Source organism: Gekko japonicus, unplaced genomic scaffold (assembly GCF_001447785.1).
Source record: "Gekko japonicus isolate JY-2015 unplaced genomic scaffold, Gekko_japonicus_V1.1 scaffold1945, whole genome shotgun sequence".
NCBI classification, from domain to species: domain Eukaryota; kingdom Metazoa; phylum Chordata; class Lepidosauria; order Squamata; family Gekkonidae; genus Gekko; species Gekko japonicus.
This window is the reverse complement of record NW_015171562.1, coordinates 113,350-133,625: the sequence shown is the minus strand read 5'-3', so window position 1 is coordinate 133,625 and position 20,276 is coordinate 113,350. Positions and strand designations below refer to the sequence as shown.

Below are 20,276 nucleotides of genomic sequence, written 5' to 3'. Positions count from 1 at the left end.
AAGCTGTGAGCTGTGGCGCCACCACTGTCAAGGGGGAGATCCGGCGAGGCCGTGGCTGGTGTGCCCGAGGGCCATTAGGTCTGCCTTGAACGCCTTGGGCTCCACTCGAGGAGGGCTTCTGCTGTCAATAGCGCAATTTGACTCCAGCTGTTCAGGAGAGGCCTCCGAATAGAATGGAGGGGCTTTGCAGCACTGCAGGAAAATCAATTCCACGCTCTTGTGCAGAGCAGCGAGCGCTTTTCCCTCCCTGGTTTTTCATCCAAGTCCTTAGAAGGCGACCTGCCCTTTAGAAGGACATTGTGAAGGAGGATTGTTTGGGCATAGATTAAAGCGGGCGATAAATGGTATGAGGGGAGGGAGAGGCTTTGCCTGCATGAGAATAAGGCTCTGCCGTGATGGAGGAGAGGGCGGTTGCCTCCCTCCTGGCAGCCTGGGGTGCTCTTCACAGTTGCATTTCTGCCTGATGCCAGCCCCCCACCCCCTGAATCTCCCCTGGAGGTGGGAACGGGCACCCTTCTGCTCCTCTGCAGCTTCAGAAAGGAGGTGGCCGTGTGTGCCCAGGCTCCCTTGCCCCTGTTGGGCCCTCGCCTGGCTGGATTCCAGGGCACAAGGTGGCTATGATCCCTGGCCCCGAGCAAGCAGGGCTGGATCCTGGGCCGCGTTCTATGCGTGAGCAGCAGGGTGGCCTCTGTCTTGCAACTGATCTATTAATGAAAGGACTTTTAACTAATTAATCAGTTGAAACAACTTAACTTTTGGTGACCTGTGTTTTTTTTTTTTTAAATCTTTCAGGAAAAGTTTATTACATAGTAAATCCTCACAGTTGAGGAAAAAAGAACAATCCATTGTTAAGACCAGATTTACCCATCCTCTGCCCACGATCGCATTTAGAAATATTACAGAAGCATACAATCCCAGCAGAGTGGAGCACCTGGCTTGAAAGGGTGGACTGTAGGGCAGCTATTTCTACTGCTTAGCACTATGTGTGTGTGTGCGCGGGGGGGGGGTTCCTCGTTTCTCAGAGCAATAAAAGACCACCCTGGCCCCAGATTCTGACAGTGCTGGGGGTGGGGGTGGGGAGGTGGATGCTGCTGCTACTCTGTCGCTCAGTGTAAGGACAAGGAAATCGGGGTGGGGTGGGGGTGGCAGGGTTCCCTCAGACGGGGGGGGGTGAGGGTTTGCATTGTTACAGCATCCTAAGGCCAGTGGGTCTGTGGAAGCAGCGCTCTTCTCTGGTGTAGGAATCGCCTGCTTGCCTTGCTGGAGAAGGAGCTGATTTGGGCACTCACTTGGCTAACCTGGGCCAGGAGGGGGCTGAAGTCTAAAGCCAAGCAGGAGTTCCAGGAGGCCTCCAGTGGGAAGGGGTCCCTGGGTGGGTGCGCAAGGTGTGCCGAGTGCCTGGAGTGATTCACTCCCAGGAGGACGTGCGGCCCCACTTCCGTTGTCCTTTCCAGATGGTGGGCTCTCAGCGGGAATGTCTCTCTCTTGCTGCTGATCGGGGGGGGGTCTGCCGCACGCTCTGCAGCCCCCGCCGCCCCCACTGAAGAAGCACGGGCAGCAGGGAGGGGAGGCTGGGAGCTCTGAGCAAGCAGGCTGGACAGGAAGGGTATCCAAAGACACCTCTGCCCGCTGAGGCCAGTCACGGAGGAGTGCCACTTGCGTGTGTGGGAGACGAGGCCCCGGGAGGAGCAGGGCCCCCCCCCTCCCCAAGGCTTTTCTGCATCTGGAGCATGACCTGGGCCCTTCCCTCTGCAGCATGCCTTGCTCAGAGGAGGCACAGCCATGCCAAGGCCACCTCTTGCTCTGGCAGCTGCCCATTCGGCATGAGCCTCGTGCTGTACGGAAAGTGGTAGCGGGGCGGGGGGGGCAGATGAACTGGGTCGTGTAGCTCTTCTGTGCCAGAGCCCCAAGCCGCTGTGGTGGGCTACATGGCCCGTGGTATGTGGGGTCAGGGTTCAAGTCTCTGTTCAGCCCTGAAATTCACCAGGGGATCTCGTGCAGCCAAGCCTACCTTACAGAGTGGTGGTAAGAGCAAAGTGGGATGGCTCCATTTGTGCACTTAAGACGGGCTGGCTCAAGACGTGGCCAGTAGACACACTCCCACTTGGACCAGCAGCTCCTCAGGACTGTGGCTCCCCGCAGCCCTCCTTCTGCACTCCTTGGGCTGTGGCGGGAGAGGCAGGCAAGCAGGAGCGTCCTGTGGGCAGGGCTCTGTGAGGAAGGGCCCGTTTCCGGAGTGCGTGCAGGCAGGCAGGCAGGCGTGGCCCACGGGCTGGCTGGAGAGCCCTCACCCCTGCCGAGGAGGCTGCTGCTCTCAGGGGGCTTCCCCGGAGCAGGCATCCCGTGGGCGAGGGGGGGGTCCCTGGAACCCCCTTGGCCCTTCTGGCAGATCCATCCGAGCTCGTCCCGGCCAAGTGCTCTGAAGTGGCCCTCTGGCCAGTCGTGGGTCACTCACCGAGGCCACCCGCAGCTGCTTTGGCTCTAGGTGCCGTTCCTGGGCACGCGGCTTGGGTGGCTCAGTGCCGGGCTGCTGCACTGGGTTCCGTCCAGGGGCCGGGCAGAAAGCCCCCGGGGGGGGCCCTCACGGAATGCTTCTCATTTCTGGAAGAACATTAGAATGAGCAGCCCACCGAGGGGCCAGTCCTGGTGGCCCGTGGGGGGCAGTCCCCGTGATGCAGTAGGTGCTCCGCTTGCAGATCGAGGGGTTTTCTCTTCTCTGGCCAGAGGTGTTAGAAGAGTGGGGACTTTGCAGTGTGGGAAGGGCGCCTCTCACATTGGGGTCCCTCTTGAATTGTCCCATGACTGCCCAGAGGTCACAGGCATGTCCTTTCCTCCCCGCAAACAACCTGCTTCTCCGCAGGGGTAGGAGGTCAGAATGGGGGAGGGAGGCGTGATCAGTCATGGATGGGAAAGGGCGAGCTGTGCTGGAGGCACCAAGAAGACCCAGTTTCCCTGGGCAATTGGCTGTCACAAAGAGGAGCCCCCAGGAGCTTCCTATGGCTCCTGCTCTGTCCTTTCCAGGTTCCATTGTCTGGCCAGGAGCGCTGCCTTTGAGTGCCGGGCGGGGTGTGTGTGTGTGCTGGGGTTCAGGGTGCATCTGGGCTGTTCTTAGGTTTCCCTTCGGCCCAGCTCCTCAAGGGGCCTGGGAGTGAAAGGCAAAACAACCTGCCACACAGAAGAGTGTTGTACCCATGCTTAGACGCAAACCCCCAACACCCCGGAAATTCCCGGTGGCTTCTTCCGTAACCAGGACTCAGTGGCTTGCTGGGCTAGCCACTTCCCCGTCCAAACTGCCTGCTGAATTTGCTAAGCAATATCTTATGCTCATAAACCAGCTGGAAGGTGGAAGTGAATTCCATTTATCTTGATATTCTTCAGCTTTATAGCGCCTGCCAAAAGTGTCCATCTGTTCAGCGTAGATTGCTTCCCGTAGTGAGTGGTCAGGGGGAGTTATCTGGGAAAGGTCGAAGGAGCTTCTTGACCCCGTGTTGCTTGCCTGAGCAATTGGAGCAGAGGGACGGAGGAGGCGCCCCAGATGAGAGGGGGGGGCAGCCCCCCACTCCAGCGGCACAGCCATCTCCACTTTAACTGGCAACGAGGGCAGGGATACGCAGCAAAGCCAGTTGCTGAAAGAAAACAAAAGGTATCCAATATAGTAATTTATTCCCAGTCCGTGAGTTTCACACACTCTGCTGCTTTACCCCTGCCGTGGCTGGAGAGAGCAAAAAGGTGCTCTTCCACTTTACAGCGAGGAGAGAGAGAAAGGGGGGGGGCTGCTGCTGCTCTCGGAGAGGCGTGGTGCTCTCCGAAGATTGCCTCTGCTATTATCTGGATAATGTTTCGGCTCCGCTCCCCGGGCCTCTTCCCTGTGCCTCAGCTGCAATTGAGGGCTTTCTCGTTTGCCTTCTATTTGTGCTGCCAATCACCCGGCTGCCAAGCACACAGCGAGCCCGGGGCCGGTGGGGCGGGTGTGTGTGTGTGTGAGAGGGTTTCGAAATGAAGAGCCGGGGTCTAAGTCCTAAGCGCCACCTTCTGTGGTCTGTCCCAAGAAGGCTTCTTCAAGGCGGCTGTATGGGCAAGACTTCTTTCCAGGCCTCCTCATTCCAAGCTTGAAAAGGCAGAGCGGAGTTTCCTACTGGGTCCTCCTAGGACAGCCAGCTGCCCGGCACCAGCCTCCCACCTCCTCCTCCTCCCTCCCCCTCCCCCTCCTCCTCCCCTGTGCACCATCCGGGCCACAACGGGACCCCTGCCCCATGCCTCTCTTCCTGTTTCTGGACTGCCTGTGCGGGGGGGGGGGTCAAAAGCAGGCCTGCTCCTGCACTTTGGGCTCTCCACACGTACCAGGCAGGTACGTCAAGGGGAAATGCTTGCCTCCGCCAGCCCTGGACGGGCAGAGAATTTCCCCTTTGCAATCTGCACAACTCTCCAAGCCACTTCCTCAGGGTGCCTGTTTCCGGGGAAGCCCTCTGGGGCAGAGAGTGGCTGTCTCCTCTTCCTTTGTGTCTACCTCTCGCCCTGCCCCGTCCACTCTTCCGAGAAAGAACCGGAGCTGCCACTAGCAGAGCGTGCTGCCGTCTTGGGAACGCGGCTAGAGGTCAGCACGCGGCAATGCTGGGGGGGGGGAGGAAGAGGGGCCAGAGAAGTGCTCTGGCAGCCTTGGGAGGCATCGGCAGACGGGGCTGGGAAGGTGCCCACCACAAGCGGCCTGTGCTGCCCCACAGATTCCCTCCCTTGCGCTGGCCAGAGAAGCCCCAGGCCTTGTGGGCCAGTCACTCTGGCAGAAGGAGAGGTCCCCTGGAGGGCGACAGGAAAGGCAGAGGACGCCCACAAGGCTAGAACTGGGCAGTGCTGTGGAGGACTGCAGCAAAACCCCTGCGCCTCAGCTGGTCCTCCGAGCTCTTCTCTGGGCTGCCTCTGCCTTTGTCGGCAGCAGTTTCTCACCCCTGGGCTTGGCCGGGAGAGGGGGGGGGTAAAGGGTAGCTCTCCGCTCTCCTTCCACAGGTATAAATAGCCACGCCAGTGCCACTGGGAATCCAGTCCTTTATTTAGAGAGGGAGGCGGGTGTGGTGACCTCTCCCTCTAATGGGGTTTTCCTGTGTAAATCCACTGCACAATTCCATTTCTTTGTTCCCTTGCGGAAAGTGAAAGCTTTGGTAGTCACTCCCCCCTCCACCCCACCCCACCCACCCCCGCCCGGCCACCCCTCTGCTCAGCACTAATCCCTCCCTGGAATGCCTCTGCATGAGGAGGAATTCAGACGCTCCTCCGCTTCCTAATGGGCAAGGAAGAGTTTCTTGAAGCAGGTGAATCCCAGCGGTGGAGCCTTTGGAGATGGAAAGGTCGCCTGGTAAAATAGCAATTCAATTGCACTTTCCATCAAATGTTTGTGCCGCGTGTCTGACTTAGACCGGTTAAGGTTAATAGCACGTATTGATGTACTTGGGGTGAGGGAGAGGGGAGGGTGACCCTCCTCCCCAAATAGGGGATTCAGCCTCCTATCTCTGCTGAGTTCTTACTGGGGCTCTTCTTTCCTTGTCTACAGGAGGCTGGCTGGATTTGCAGAAGGGCTTAGTCAAAATTATGAAACAGTGAGTGAGTGAAGCAGGCAGGACTAGAACAGAGCTAAAGAGACTCCCCCGCTCCTGTTCAGCACCCCAAATTGTCATCATTGCCAAACTGCAGTGCAAGGATTTTGCCTTTGTTTCGTGCCCATCTATCATTCCGCTCATGGGTAAAGGTGTGGTTCTCAACACCTTCTCATAGCAGCTGCAACCAATGCTGCCTCTAAGTTGTGGAGTCTTGTGAGCAAAAGTTCTACTTTGTGACCTACTGGCATTAAAGTTGTGAGTGAGCCATTTGGCTACTGCATAAATTAGCTAGCTCAGGAGCCCTCCTTCCTGAGCGAAGACCAAAAATCTGTGAGCTGGAGGCTGAAAGACTGTGAGCTAGCTCACACTAACTCAGCTTAGAGGGAACACTGGCTGCAACCACAGAGCCCATTTGGAGGTGCAGCGCTCATCCATAAATGCCGGTTTCACATGGACACTTAACATCACCTCCCGTGAGCAGGTGAAGCTGCCTCTGGTGCCACGTAAGGCCCCTGCCCCCCCAAGGTCAGCGTGGTCTCCTCTCCAGGGCCGCAAGCAAAGTCCCTTCCCCCCCCCACCTCCGGCCTGATCCTGTTAGCAGAGGCGGTGCTGCTGGGGGGCGGTGTGTGGAGCCAGGGTCATGAACCTCCCGGAGCCACAGCCCCTCTCTGGTCCCCCTCAGCGTGCTGCTTCCCCTTCTAAGCCTCGTTAATTTCAGCAACTGGAGCAGCGATGCAGAGTCGGGGGCAGAGATGGGAAAATAGCATATTCCTGGAGAGGGGACAGCTCCTGGGGTGCCCAGAGGGGATGCACCCAATGCCTTGGGGTTCTGTTCTTAATGTAGTGCCGTTGTTGTTGTTGTTGATGTTTTCAGCTCTCCTCGGTCTGCCGTGCCCAGTGGCCTTTTACCATCTTGCCCATTAAGACAAAGTGGGAGAATAGAAATTTCCACATCCTTCTCTTTGATCTGGAAAGTCTCACAGAACTGCTGCGCTCATCTCAGCTCAATGGGCTGAAGTCCTCAAACTCCCTCCACAGCTGCGATGCTCTGGAGCGGGTCAAAAGCACAGCCGAGAAAGGGACGCTCCTGTTGAGGAGAAACAAGACCACCGGCGCTCTCTCCCCGCCCGATGGCCCCGGAGAGGAGCAGGACTTTGGGGACGTCCCTGCGGCTGGATGTTTGGAACAAGGTGGAGGCCTCAAGCGACAGAAGAAGGCCAAGAGCTCCAAAAAGAGGAGGCACCAGCCCTCGGGGAGAGTCAGCATCAGTGTTGCCACGGACACAGCCAAGCTCCTCCTGGCGTGCCTCTTGCCTTGGGGGGTGGACAGGGAGACTGACATCCTCTGCGTCCAGCATTTAGGCATTCCAAGGCTTCTCTGGCCAGTCTCCTTTGGACTAGTCTCCAAAGAACATTGCCTCTCTCTGATGTTGCCAGGATGGAGCCACACGAATTCTCCTCCGTGGGACCAGCACAGCCAGTCAGTCAGTGTGTTTTCCAGCAAAGTGCTGGATTTGCGGAACAAGTACCTGAGTGCGGCCCAGGAACCCCCAGGAAAGCCCAATGGACGTACAAAAAATAGCGGGCCCCCGGAGGGACCCCCAACTCTCGTCTCTTTACTGAACAGGATCTGTTTAGTCAAGAGGATAATTAGCATGCCTTTGGACAAGAGCAGGTAAGCATTTTCCCTTCCCGGGGCTTTCTCCTCAACCTGCGAGGAGGCAAACGGTGGGTGGGACCCACATTCTTTGGCCTGCCTGTCACAGGACGTCTGGAGGTCGGGGCGGTCCCCGCAGGCTCTCAGGGTGCTTGGCCACTCCAGTGCCCCCCACCCTGCGGCCAAAGCAACAATTGGCCTGCCTGCCAGGGCACTGTAATCTTTGGACTGCTGAAGTTCAGGTGGCAGAAGCTTTTGTGAGAAAGTAGACACACTTTGTCAAACGTCTGCGTTCCATCAGTCTCCGTGAGGAAAGGGGGCTGCTTTCTGCTGAAGCCTGCTACAGCACGTCCGCAGAGACGGAAATGCTCCTCCCTTTGTAATGCCTGGCCTGTGCCCACTCATGAGCCCGCATAAAGACTGTCCGGCCTGGCCCGAGTCAGCAGCAGAAAGGCTTTGCTGGCACCTGACTCGGGCGAACAATGGTGGCCACTCGCGTTCTTGCCAGCTGTCACTGCTTCCAACCCACGGAACATCAACTCTGGAAGGATTTAATATCGGGCTCATTATCTGCTGCATTGATGGGAATAACAATTTCCCCTGGTGCTTGCTCTGTTCAAGCCCTCCTCTTCCTTCCGAGGAGCCAGAAGGGCTTTCATCTGGCTGTGTGACAGGTCCCCAGCCGACCCCTGTAGAAGTGTGAGGCCGGCCTCGCTGGCATCAGCTTCAGCACCTTGTAGAACAGTCATGATGGTACAAAAGAGGAGCCGACCGTTGAACAGCCACCAGGGGTAGCCCCTCAGAGAGCTCTTTACAGTAGCCCAGTTCACATTTCCAGGCCTGACTCTGCAGGGCCGAAGCCCTTTTCACCAGACACCGCTCAGGCCACCGTTGCAAGGCTGACTTTCCAGTCGCTGCGCCTGGGAACGACGAGGCCGGCCAAATATGCTCGCTTGCCCACTGGGCCAACTTTGAAGTGGGTGGAGCACCAGCCCATTTCCCCCGCCGCCGCCGCCCACACCACCACCAGTGGCGCCGCTGGTTGTCTTGCCCAGAAGTGCAGGCCAAGTGCTCTGCAAAGGAGAGCCTCTGTGCCCCCGTCTCCCGGGAGCAGAGGCCCATCAGACCTCACACGGGAACTGGGCACCACTGGAGAGCAGCCAGCTCCCTCCTCTCCGTCACCACGCGTCCTGGAGCAGAGGGGGAGAGGCGAGGCAGGCCTCTGACGCCGCTCTGGCCACAGTGGTGGGTGGGAAGGCCCTCTCCTGTTGCTCTCCAGCGGGGCTGGGAAAGGAGGCACCTACCTGGCCCGGCTGCCTCTGGAAACCACTCTGGCTGTCCGTGCACAGCGTGGCTGCCAGAGCCAGAAGGAGTTGCTTTGGAGGCCATCTGTGATGCTCTGGAGTCCTTCCCCTAAAGGGTCGCCACTTGCTGTGTCATTGTTCAGGCGTCTTTTTGGCCCACTGTCTTCTCCAACCACTGTGGACCAAGAGCTGAGCCTGGGCGGGTGGGAGGGGCTGATGGGGCTGCCAGGCTGCAGCTTCCTTGCTTGTCTGATAGAGAAGTGGGTCCTCTGCCGCCTGAAGTAATCGCTGATCCCACTTCTGTCCAGCACACAGAAAGTGGAGTCGGTCCGCACCAAGTGGAGAGCTACCCCGTCTGCTGGGACCACCGGCTGCCATGAGGAGTCCTCTGAGGGTGAGTACCACCAGGAGACACAGCAGGGCGGTGGGCAGGCAGGCAGAGGCACGTGGCGGGCTTGTTTCCCGGTGCCCTCGGGAAGGGAGGTCCAGCCTGATCCGGACAGCCCACAGGCCAGCCTGATCTCACGAGCCAAGCAGGGTGGTGGTCAGCCCCCAGTCCAGCCTGGCAGGAGAGGAGAGACGCCTGGGGGGACGCCAAGCCTGCATTTCAGGAGGGTCCTTTACTAGCCACCACAACCTTTAATTTGCTGGCTGTAGATTGGATGGAGGAACTAACCCCCCCCCCCTTGTAAGGGGATAATCACACAGCTGTGTAAACAGCATGTTGCCTCTCAAGAGGTCTTTCCTGAGGCAATCACACAGCTAACCCTCTAGGCTGTTCCCTGCCACCGCTTGCGGAAAAGAAGGGAGAAAACAAAAATGTGTGGTGGTTTGTTTTTCCCCTGAAAGCAAAATGGGAGTCCAGTGGCCCCTTGGAGACTAACTGCATGGTGTTGTACCTGAAGAAGTGAGCTCTCTCTCACGAAAGCCCACACAGGAATAAATGTTAGGACAAAGTCTGAGTCCAGAGGGGCACCTTGAAGACCAACAAAGTTTAATTCTGGGCAGAAGGATTTATGTGCACCCAGAATTAAACTTTGTTGGTCTGGAAAGGAAAGACCGTAGAAGTCCTGAGGGCTGATTCACATGATGCAAAGTCCTCATAGTGATCACAGATCACGCATGCATGCATGCATGGGGGGGGGTCCCAGGTGTGCAAGCTCATCATCACCAGCTGCAGTGTGATTCCTATTATATATGTGAGCTCAAATGTATTTCTTGTGTGGATTTCATGTTCAGCTGGAAGTTCCTTTGAAAAGAGATGAGTGACTTGTTATTTTTACTGGGATAAAGAGTTTACCTGCTCTTTGCTCTAGTCTGCTCTTGACCAAACACTTTGGAAAAGAGATTTGGAAACTGAAACAGGTCTCTTATGCTTCTTCTGACAACTGTCTAAATGGCCAGTGTTTGAGCCAGGATTTTATTTCCCCCTTAGCTCACCATGGCAATTTGACCTTTGAGTGGTTAATACACCTTTGTTCATGCAACGTGGTGACGTCCTGAATCCCAAAAAAGTGAACCAATTTACTTAAGCTGCACGGAACGGGAATCTCTCAGGTCGAAGATTCTCAGGCTGAAAACACAAACGGCCTGTTTGGGAGCAGAAGCTCCCCAGTGCTCAGGTCAGAAAGATGGACGGGGAGGGGTGGCTGAACCCCTTGCCCATGACACAGCGGTCCTCACCAGAATTAGCCCCCCACATGCCTGGGGAAGCACAAGTGGCAACTACCCCACCCCCACCCAAGGACTTTGCAGGTGCCCCGATGCTTGAGTTGGGTGGGATGGATTAAACTGGATGACAAGAAGTGTGAGATGTGGATTGCTTGCAGACCTCCCAGTGTGCTGCTCAGCAGCACTAGGATGGTTGACTGGCGCCCACACACACACACACACACACACACACACACAGGGGTGCGTCCTCTCGTTGCAGGTGCCTTGTGTGCTGCCTGGCCCCGTTGAACCCTTCCCCGCCCCCACCTCTGGACGACCGACCGGCTTTCTCACCCAGCCCGCTTTGTATATTTCCAGGCACCTTTGGATTTCCTGCCCGTGATGCGGAGAATATTTCTCTTGTAAAACTTATTTCTTGCTGGAGAGACCAATCCATTGAGGTAGGGAACGGACACTTTTCAGTTCCATTTGGAACCCGGTCACTGTGATGTCCTGAGGGAGAAGGGCTGTTTGCTGTGCAGTGGCCTGCCCCCGTCCCGTCCCCCCCCCCGGCACTGCACAGCCCTGGCCAGGCTTCACTGGGAAGACGCGGACAGCCAGCCCCCCCTCCCAGAAGTGAGCCCCCTCCCCTCCCCCCCTTGTGACTGAGGGACTGTCCAGGGAGGAGGGCCGCAGGACTGAATGCTGAGCAAGCCCTTTGGGCCTTCCCAGCCCTCTGGGTGACGGGGGGGGGGAGAGAGCAGCGTGGTGTCTCCCACTGACCAGCACTCAAGGAGGCGTGGTGGGCCAGGTGGCCAGCGTCTCTGCTTTGATTGCCCTCCACAGGAGCGGAGTGGAGGGAGTGGGGCTCTTGGTGCAGTTCAAGGGAAGGAGGGAGATTTAGTCTTGCTGCCCCTTTGCCCTTCTTCAGAGCCCTGAGGGCAGAGCGTGGCCCCCTGGCACCCCTGGGTGGGTGCCCCATCACACTCTGGAGCCCCTACCCACCCATCGTGCCAGCAGCAGCCTGCCGGCCTCTCTCTCTCTGTCTGCTGGGGCTGAGACAGAGGTGCAGGGGTTCCTCGTGATGCTGAGCAGGAACTCCTGCACCTGACTCCAGGGGTGGAGTGTCCAGGGTCTTGTTTGTTTTTATTTATTATCCATTAACATGTTTTCTGTTCTTCCCACCCAGAGGTTTTAATGCATATTTTTCCTTTTGTGTTCTACGTGATGCTTTTAATGTAAATGGCCTTAGCCTGCCAAGAAGCAGGGTTTGGTGGTACTAGAGGTCTGGTTAACCTCTCCACCACCAGCAGTCCACCAGTCTCACTAATATAGTCTCAATCTGACAGGTCGTTGAGGCCATGCAAGCTGTGCTGCTGGCCGAAGTTCAGAGGAGTACAAAAAACCTGCAGACTACGTTAGCCAATGGTCATGGGCCAGGGCCGGCCTCTTTGGCAAAGGCAAGCAAGGAGGAGCCCAACCCTGAGCTGCCAGAAGGGCCCAAGAGCTGTCCCTTGCTAGGTAAACGCTCTCCCCCTCTCTCCCTCTCCCCCCCCCCCCTCCCTCTCTCTCTCCCCCCCCCTCTCTCAGCACTTGCTTGGCCTTTGCACAGAGGAAGGAAGGAGGCCCTGCCTGCCTCCTGCGTTATTGCAGAGGTGAACCCAGGGTGGGGGGTGGGGGGTGGGTGGGCAGTAGCCTGCTGCTGCTGCTGCTGCTGCTTCCTGCAGTCATCCCTTGGGGCCCGCTGTTGATTATCTCCCTCCTCAAGTGATGAACACAGGGGATATTGCTTTGCAGGTGTTCAAAATGGTTCCAGGATTTCATTCTTTATTAGATGTCAGGGTCATATTGGAAACAGTTGATGCATGTCGCTTCATAGGTAACGTCAGTGAACTACAAATCATATGGAAATGAGCCAGTGTCCTCAGGTTTATATTTTTTCAATGAGATCACATTTCCACTAGAAACGTTATTGGTCCCATTTTATAACTTCATGTCACGAAATGTGGAGTCTTTATGCTTTGGCGGTAGAAAAATCCACATAGTGGAAATGGGTTTTATAGTTAGATCATTTCATTTTACAACAGAGCGAGTTGCTGTAACTTTTAATGGTGCTCATGTTTATGGGCAGGAAAGTCTGGTTCTGAATTTATGTTACAAAGTCATATCCAATTTTCTTTAGCCCATTAGCTGAGCCTTAAAATTAAGTGACCTGAAGTTTACATTCAATCTTCTTAGTGAGCCTTCTCTGTGATAGCTAATTTATAATCTCATGGTGTGGATGTGTCTGTCAGGAAAATTGGTTACCGGCTTGTGCTCGTTCCAGGAATCTAAAAGAGGTCCCTTTTTTAGACATAAAGAACACTGACACCTCTTAGCAAGATTGTTGTAATGGTGCCAGAATGGAAGATTTGTGTGTTGCTATCTTTTGTTTACACTGGATTCTCACCTCCTTTTGCTCTGCCTCACATCACTCCTACACAGATTTACTTGGAAGGAAGTCAATGCAAGCTGCAACTCAGATTGCAAGCATTTCTGTTGGATTAAGCTCCCCCCACACACACACACAGAATTTTTTCACTAGGATTTACCACTAAGTAAACATGACAGGTTTGTAGCCTCTGTGTGTTTCGGTTTCAGATCGTTTGGGGAGAAACTGGCTTTACATTTCAGAGATCCTGCTGCCAATCTGGACATGGCTACAACATTCCCGAAGGGGTAGCATTGGCCTTTCTTAGTGCTAGTAAGACACCATGCAAGGTAGCAGGTGAATTTTGGGAATTCCACTCTTAAAAAGATGCCACCTTCACAAGCACAGTTGTAGACAGCAGCTTGTGGGGGGGGGATCTCTGGTACATGGGCATGGGAAGAAGTGAATGCTCAACTGTTCATTGTTCCCACAAGTCAGATTTAGGTCACCACATCAGGAAAACTAAGTCTCAGCAGGAGGTAAAGCTGGGCTCTCTCTCCTGGAGGATGATGTAGCCCAGCCTCCTCCCTCCTCCTCCTCCTCCTCCTCCTCCTCCAGCCTTTCCAACAAACCCTGTAAATTCTGCTTTCCTCCAGACCAGTCTGGCATGAATATGTTTGAGTGTCAGTGAAGGTCTCAAAGGTACCTTGTGGAGCATCACTTCATGATTCCAGATCAAGGGGAGGGGGAGGTCTGTCAGCTCCTTTTGACCGGCTGGCTAAATATGCTGCACCGTCTGGAGGGAGGCCCCCTTGCCTGGCTTGGCCAGCTCTCCTGCAGAATAGGCATCGGCGTGACACCGTGGTGCTCTCACGCTTCACATTACATCTCTTTCCTGTAAAGGGATGCAACTCAATTTTGTGTCTTGCTATCTAACCCCCGCAGTAGCTCGTCTTGTCGGCATTCACTTAAAGCTCTGCCTTGATCCAATATTCTCTAATATTAGTGGTCAAGTAGTGAAGGAAGCAAACGGGAAGGCTCTGTGGAACTGCCCCTTGCTTCATTCTTCTGTCCGTGTGTTTTACCAGAGGACTCCTTAATGCAGCAGAAATCAGATTTGTTGTGTATTTTTACACAAAATCCAATTGTGCAGGCGCCGTACCAGCCTCATCTGTCCAAAGGATCACCAAGGATAAGATTGTGCAGGGCTCTCATTCAGACCATGTAAGGAAACCATAAGTTCTCAGTGCCAATGCACAGCTTCTAACATTTTAAAAGCTGGTCTTGCGTAGAGATGTGAAGGCCGGGGGGGGGGCGATTTTCACTTTTTTCCCGGGGGGCTCTTTTTTTCTCTCTCTCTTTTTTTGTTTGACAAGTTTTGGGGAGTACTGAAAAAAACTCCCATAAAATCCTTTTTTTCCTTTTAGAATGAGTGAAATGCTTTTCAGTTATCCTGTGGAATTCATCCCCCTTGTGTTGACCTCCTTCTGGCACCATTTGAGTACAAGGTCCTCTTTGAAAGTCACTTTAAGGCCAAGCCAAGGCCCTGGTTTCCGAACAGCCAGCAGCAGCACCACGTGGGTCTCGGGAGGAGGGTCTTGGGTGCAGCAGCAGCCGCCAGGGTGGAGCTCTTGTTTCTGGCACCTCCTCCTCGAACCCTCCCGCCATCCTGTTCCTTTGGCAGACCTGCCTTTGACAGCTGCTGTTACGGACGGGCCCATCTGCGGGCCAGCCATCCTCTGCAGTTCAGCGCAGCGGGTAGCTGGAGAAGTCCACCGGGGCCCACCTTTCTCTGGGTGGCGGTAATAAAGCGGCTGTTGCTCTGGCAGAGGCCGTGTCACGGAAGACCTTGGGCTCCTCCACTTCATTTCACAGAGAGGCCGGTCAGGCAGCTCTCTGCCCCATCTCACGCCATCAATCAAGGGCCTCAGCGGCTACCTTCTGTGTGCGGAGCCCTTCCTGCTTTTCACAGACAGCTCAATACCTTGTCTGGGCGACATGATAAATGCCCGCCATGCATCACAAGGGGTGGGGGGTGGGGCGGACTGCAGCGCAGCGTTGGCAGGGCGGGGGCCTCGTTTTCTCAGCCAGTGCCTTCCATCCCTTTATGCTCACGAGGGGAAGAGTGGCCCGGTTGTTGTGGCCCTCTTTGGAAGTGCTCCTTCTGGAGGCGAGGCAGCCGTGAGCCGGACCGAGGCCTCCTCCGCTGTGGCGCCACGTGTCTGGAACACTCCCGGAACACTTTGGGCCTCCAGAGTTGGCACCGAGGCGCCTGAGCTTCTGCTTTCAGCTGGCTCAGCGGGGACTCTGCTGTGCCTTTGGGTCACTCTGTGGGCTCCTCTGGTGGTTTTAAATCCTTGCTGCCTCCTTTAATTGCAGTAATTTCATTACACCTCCCATATGCACTACGGGTTAGACACGCGTGTGAGTGAGAGACACCCTTCCTGCTCGCCCCAGTGCTGCGATCATCACCCCTGGGCAGCCCTGGCCCCGCCTGGCCCTGCTCCCCCTGCACAGGCAGCACATGCTCAAGCCCAGCAGCCAGCCAGCCCCCCCCCTCGGAGGAAGGGCTGTCCCCCCCCCAAGTGCTTCCAGGATGCCATTCAAAGCACGCTCAGAAAGCGAGCCCGCTCCCCCACTCCCCGCACACTGGGCACAAAGGGCCACAAGGGAGCCCTGCCGCGGTTTGGGCCCTGCTGGGACTCTGGCGCTTGCGGCACAATCGGTGGCCTCTGCCAGCGTGGAAGAAGAAGGCTCCTTGGTCTCAACACATTTGCTTTCCTCCCAGAAATTTAACGGGCAGCTAATTGCGGAGGCAGCAGTATTACCCATCAAACAGAATGGATCTACTCTTCCCCCTGCAAGCCGGCCAAAGATGCTGCTGAAAGAGGACAGCTGCAATGGGGAACCTCCCTTCCCCCCACCCCACACACAAAATAATCATATTAAGCAAAAAATGCCAGGTAAACAGGACCTCCTGTCCCTGGAGCCAGTTTGGTGTAGGGGTTCTCTAATCTGGGAGAACCGGGTTTGGTTCCCCACTCCTCCTCCACTTGCACCTGCTGGATGACCTTGGGCAAGCCAAGCCGTAGTTCTGTCAGAGCTGTCTCAAGGACAGTTTCTGTCAGAGCTCTCTCAGCCCCACCGACCTCACAGGTGGTGTCTGTCCTGGGGAGGGGGGAGGGAAAGGGGACTGTAAGCTGCTCTGAGACTCCTTTGGGTAGTGAAGGGGCAGAGGGTATAAATCCAATCTCCTCCTCCTCCTCCTCCTCCTCCTGGTGCTGAAAACTCAAGGGGGACAACACCAGGTGGCTGGCTGTGAGGGTGTGTGTGTGTGTGTGTGTGTGTGTGTGTGTGTGTGTGTGTGCGCGCGCTCCTTTCCTCCCATTCCCACCCCAGGCAGAAGAACAAGAGCACCAGGCGCAGGAAGTGGAGGGGCTCAGCATTTCCCATCTTCTGCTCCAGTTTCGATATGGGTTCTGTTCTGTATGTTCAAATTCTCTGTAGCCCTCCAAGGCCAGTGGAATCAGGATGGATAACAGTCCAGAGGGGGAAAGGATGCTGTGTGTATAGAAAAGGAATGGAAAATTACTCATGAGTAACGGGTGTGGGTTTCTTTCTAGCTGCCACCCCCGGGGTCCAGCATGACAGCTCTTTGTCCCCTGAGATCTCCCCAGGAGGAGAGGAGACGTCTGACGATCAGAACATCTTGGAAGGGACGGATAACCGAGGTCAGCACTGCGGACTTTTCTCGGGGGGGGGGAGGTCAGTCCCTGGTGGGGGGGGGCTCCTTTCATGCCCATTCCCACCCCCAGGCGGAGCGAGAGCAGGCGGGCGCAGAGAAGGCCCCCTGTACAGAGTCGGCTGAGCCCCTTGAGGGGAGAGCGGGGTGCTGCAGAGGCCGGGGGGCAGGAGGCTTCGCAGGGGGGAGATCTGATGGGCTTGTCTCCAGTCGTTGTGGTCAGCGGTGTTTTGGGGAATGTGTTAATACCCCACGGTGGAGGGAGATCCGTGCGAGCTCCCCAAGGACCCCTGTAGAATGCATTTGCCCCTCACTGACACCATTGGATGCCTCTTCTGTTTAAAAGTGAGCCAGGACTGTAAATGGCCCGGCACCTGGTCATTCCTTCTTCCCTCTGTGAGCTGAACAGTGCTGCACATCATCGCTTTGATCCCTCCCCTCTGTGGCCTGTCGGCTGAGTTAAGAGCTCCCCAAGTCCGGCAGCCCGTCCTGACAAGGGCTGCAGCTGCCGAGCATCCTTGATCCTTCCCTGGAGAGCACGGCCGAGACTTAATTTCCAGGGAAAGGGTGTGGCCCAGCATCTGTGGCAGTTCCCCAGAGCCCTCTCAGGGCCCGGCCAGGCCGGTGGCTGCTGCACGACTGGATTTCAGAGTGCAGGGCTCCGAAGGAAGCAAGGAACGGCTCTGTCCTTCACCGCCTCTCGGCTGTGCTGTGCCCCTCGTGGCCTGGTAACGGTGGCACAGCCGCGCTGGGTGCCGAACACGTGAGTGGGGAGCACCAGGCTGCTCCTGGAGCCTGCCAGTTTCCCCCGGCTTATGCACCAGACCAGAGACGAACGGTCGGCCAGCTGTGCTGCAGATTCATTTTCCCGCTTCACATTGTCTGGTTCCCTCTGGAGAAGAGTGCATGCGATCTCTCTTGTGGTCTCTACCGGACTGAAGCAAAGAGGAAGAGCGGAGCTGGAGCCAAGCGTCCCCCCTTGTCTGACATTGGCCTGGGGACCCAAGACACCCTCTTGGCGCCGTCAGAATGCATCCAAAGGCATTTCAGGGAGGCTTTGAATGCACAAAAGCAGCAAGAAGGTGCTGGGGAAAACACTTATGGATAGGTCCTCAAAGCTTGAAATCTGAGCCGAGCAGCATCTGTCTGTGCTGCCATCATTACCTTTGCAGCAAACAAGGAATCCCTCTGGCTTTCCCTCCATATCCGTTCACTCTTTATAGACTGGGAAATCTCCAGAGAGCCCTTGCCTGGCCGCCCAGCTTCCCACTGAGAATTTGTGGCCCGGTTGTCATGGCAACATTGCATTTCTCCAAGAATTGCTCATATTGATCCGTGGACAGGCGTAAATGGCCAGGCAAGTGTGAAGAGCAAAGAGGGCCGGCTAGGACTCTAACGTGACCCCAGGTCATGGGTCGAAAATCAGCTCAGAGCAAGAGAGACAGAAACGGCTTCATTGGGATACTGGATTTCGTTACTGCATTTAGGGCTCTTGTCTCCTCTCCCTATCAACTGGCTGGAAAACCTACTAGTCCCTTGTCACATCCAGTCTGTAGAGCTTGTCCTGACACAGCTGCTAACCTTGCGGGGCGGGGCAGTTTGGGGACTGGCAATAAAGAGTCAGAGCCATGAATGATTGATTGCTGCTTGGGAGGGCGAGATTCCGTGCAGGGACATTAAGACACGGTCCAGGATGGTGATGCACAGTGGGACAAATAAAACCCCAGCTTCAGGTATGGGCCAATCGGGTCGGAACTTGCTGAGACTGAGGGGGGGGGGAGATCTTGGGGTCATCATGGCAGACAGCTCCATGAAAGTGCCAGCCCCGTGTGCTGCAGCGGCGAAAAAGGCGAACTCGATGTTAGGGATTGTTAGGAAAGGGATTGAGCATAAAACAGGTGATATTGTAATGCCCCTGTATAGACCTATGGTGCGGCCTCACTTGGAATACTGCGTACAGTTCCGGTCACTGTATCTTTAAAAACGACATTGCAGAGCTGGGAAATGCACAGAGGAGGACGACCAAGATTATTTGGGGCACCTTCCCTAGGAGAAGAAGGCTGAAGAGTCTCTGGGACTTTTCGGTATAGAAAAGATACAACTGGGGTGGGGGGGACATGATTTCTCCCCAAGCTGATGATAACAGTTATTCAAACAGAATAACACGAACTTGTTGGAATGTTATGAGATGTGCATTTCCATCTGTGAAAGCCATAGAGTCTGCACATGAGCTGACACAGCATGGGTAATGCACTGAAACCCTGTCCATTCCTGCGCCCTTCCACCCTCCTGTGCCCGGGTGCCTTCTGGAGTCTTTTGCCTCTTTGAATGACCTAATTTCTGGCCATGACCTACAGAACAGAAAGCAGGCCTCCCTCTTTCTTTGCAAGCAAGGTTTTTCTGGGGCTGTCCCAGTTAGCTGCACGTAAGAGATGTGTTATTTAGTGGGTAGCAGTTGGTGGCGTATACTAATATTATTGACCTCAACAAATTAGCGCTCATGGAAGGCCCACAATTCTGTAACATCTACAATTCCACTGCAAACTTTTACTTATTGGATTTATACCCCGCCCTCCCCACCAAGGGAGTCTCAGAGCGGCTTACAAACTCCTTTCCCTTCCCCTCCCCACAACAGAAGACACCCTGTGAGGTAGGTGGGGCTGAGAGAGCTCTTAACAGAAACCGCTCTTTTTCAAGAACAGCTGTGCCAGAACTATGGCTTGCCCAAGGTCATCCAGCCCAGGTGCAAGTGGAGGAGTGGGGAATCAAACCCTGTTCTCCCAGATTAGAGTCTACACACTTAACCACTACACCAAACTGGCTGGAACAATGATCTAATAAAGTGCTACAACAGTAGGTTTCCGAATAACAGTGCTGTCAATGCTTCCTCTAAGCTGTGTAGTCTTGTGAGCAAAATTCTACTTTGTGAGCTACTGGCATTAAAGTTGTGAGCGAAAAATTTGGCTACTGCATAAATTGGTTTGCTCTGGAGCCATCCTCCCTGAGCTAAGACAAAAATGTGTGAGCTGGAGGCTAAAAAACTGTGAGCTAGCTCACACTAACTCAGCTTAGAGGGAACATTTGAGTACAATCATGTTGGTATTCTCAACCAGCTCAACTTTCAGCTTATTTGTGCGGTGGGCATAGGCTATGGATGGTAATGCCAGGGCACAGGGTCACTCCTCAGATGTTTGATGCAGCTCCTTGATTGAAGGCCTGGTGGAAGAGCTCCGTCTTTCAGGCCCTGCAGAACTGTAAAAGGTCTTGCAGGGTCCTGATCTCTTCCAAGAGCTAATTTAAGACTGTTTATTGGATGACACATTTTAAAAAGATGCAACAGTGATCAGAAGGCCAGATATGATGAAATGTGCAATGCATATTTTTGTTTTTCAGGTGAGAAGAAGCCCCATCCTTGGATGTCCAAGGTGTGTTCCTGTAAGATGTGCTAGCAGAAAATATTCTTTTTCCAGCAAGAGCCATGTGAGTCATTCATTGGTCGACTCCAGCCAGTTCTTCAGCTTTGTACAAAGCCTATTCGGCTCCACGGAGTCCCTCTCATGAACCCCACAGAGGCTCATAGGCTGCCTGCTTCTCTGTCCCAGTTCCCATGCCTGGCCTGGCCTCCTCGTGACCAGGAGACAGTTCCTGAATCCACAGGTAAAAGCATGGCAAGCCTGAGGCACGTGGACCTGGAATGACAAGTGGACCCATGTGTCTTGCCCGGCCCTCGGTTCACTTCCTCTTCTTTAAACACTCAACGAATTCCATTTAAAATTTTCATACATTGGTGTTTGACACCTGACAGATTACTGCACATCTGTACCCAATATGACTCATGCAGTTTATACCCCCACCCTTGCTCTCTAATGGGACCAGAAGCAGCTGACATTGTTCTCCAGATGTGGTAAAATGGTTGTTTTATTATC

General features: G+C 55.1%; 1 protein-coding gene across 1 annotated transcript in view; it reads left to right on the top strand.

The window, feature by feature from the left end:
- Positions 1-19,831, top strand: part of WDR72 (WD repeat domain 72) — a 40,825-nt gene extending 20,994 nt beyond the window's left edge. Inside the window, exons 14-19 of the mRNA XM_015419741.1 lie at positions 6,463-7,262; positions 8,857-8,942; positions 10,577-10,659; positions 11,548-11,719; positions 16,232-16,339; positions 19,744-19,831. Of these exons, the coding sequence (XP_015275227.1) occupies positions 6,463-7,262; positions 8,857-8,942; positions 10,577-10,659; positions 11,548-11,719; positions 16,232-16,339; positions 19,744-19,799 (1,305 nt within the window). The 3' untranslated portion in view covers positions 19,800-19,831. The remainder of the gene's footprint in view (positions 1-6,462; positions 7,263-8,856; positions 8,943-10,576; positions 10,660-11,547; positions 11,720-16,231; positions 16,340-19,743) is intronic.
- Positions 19,832-20,276: the final 445 nt, after the last annotated feature.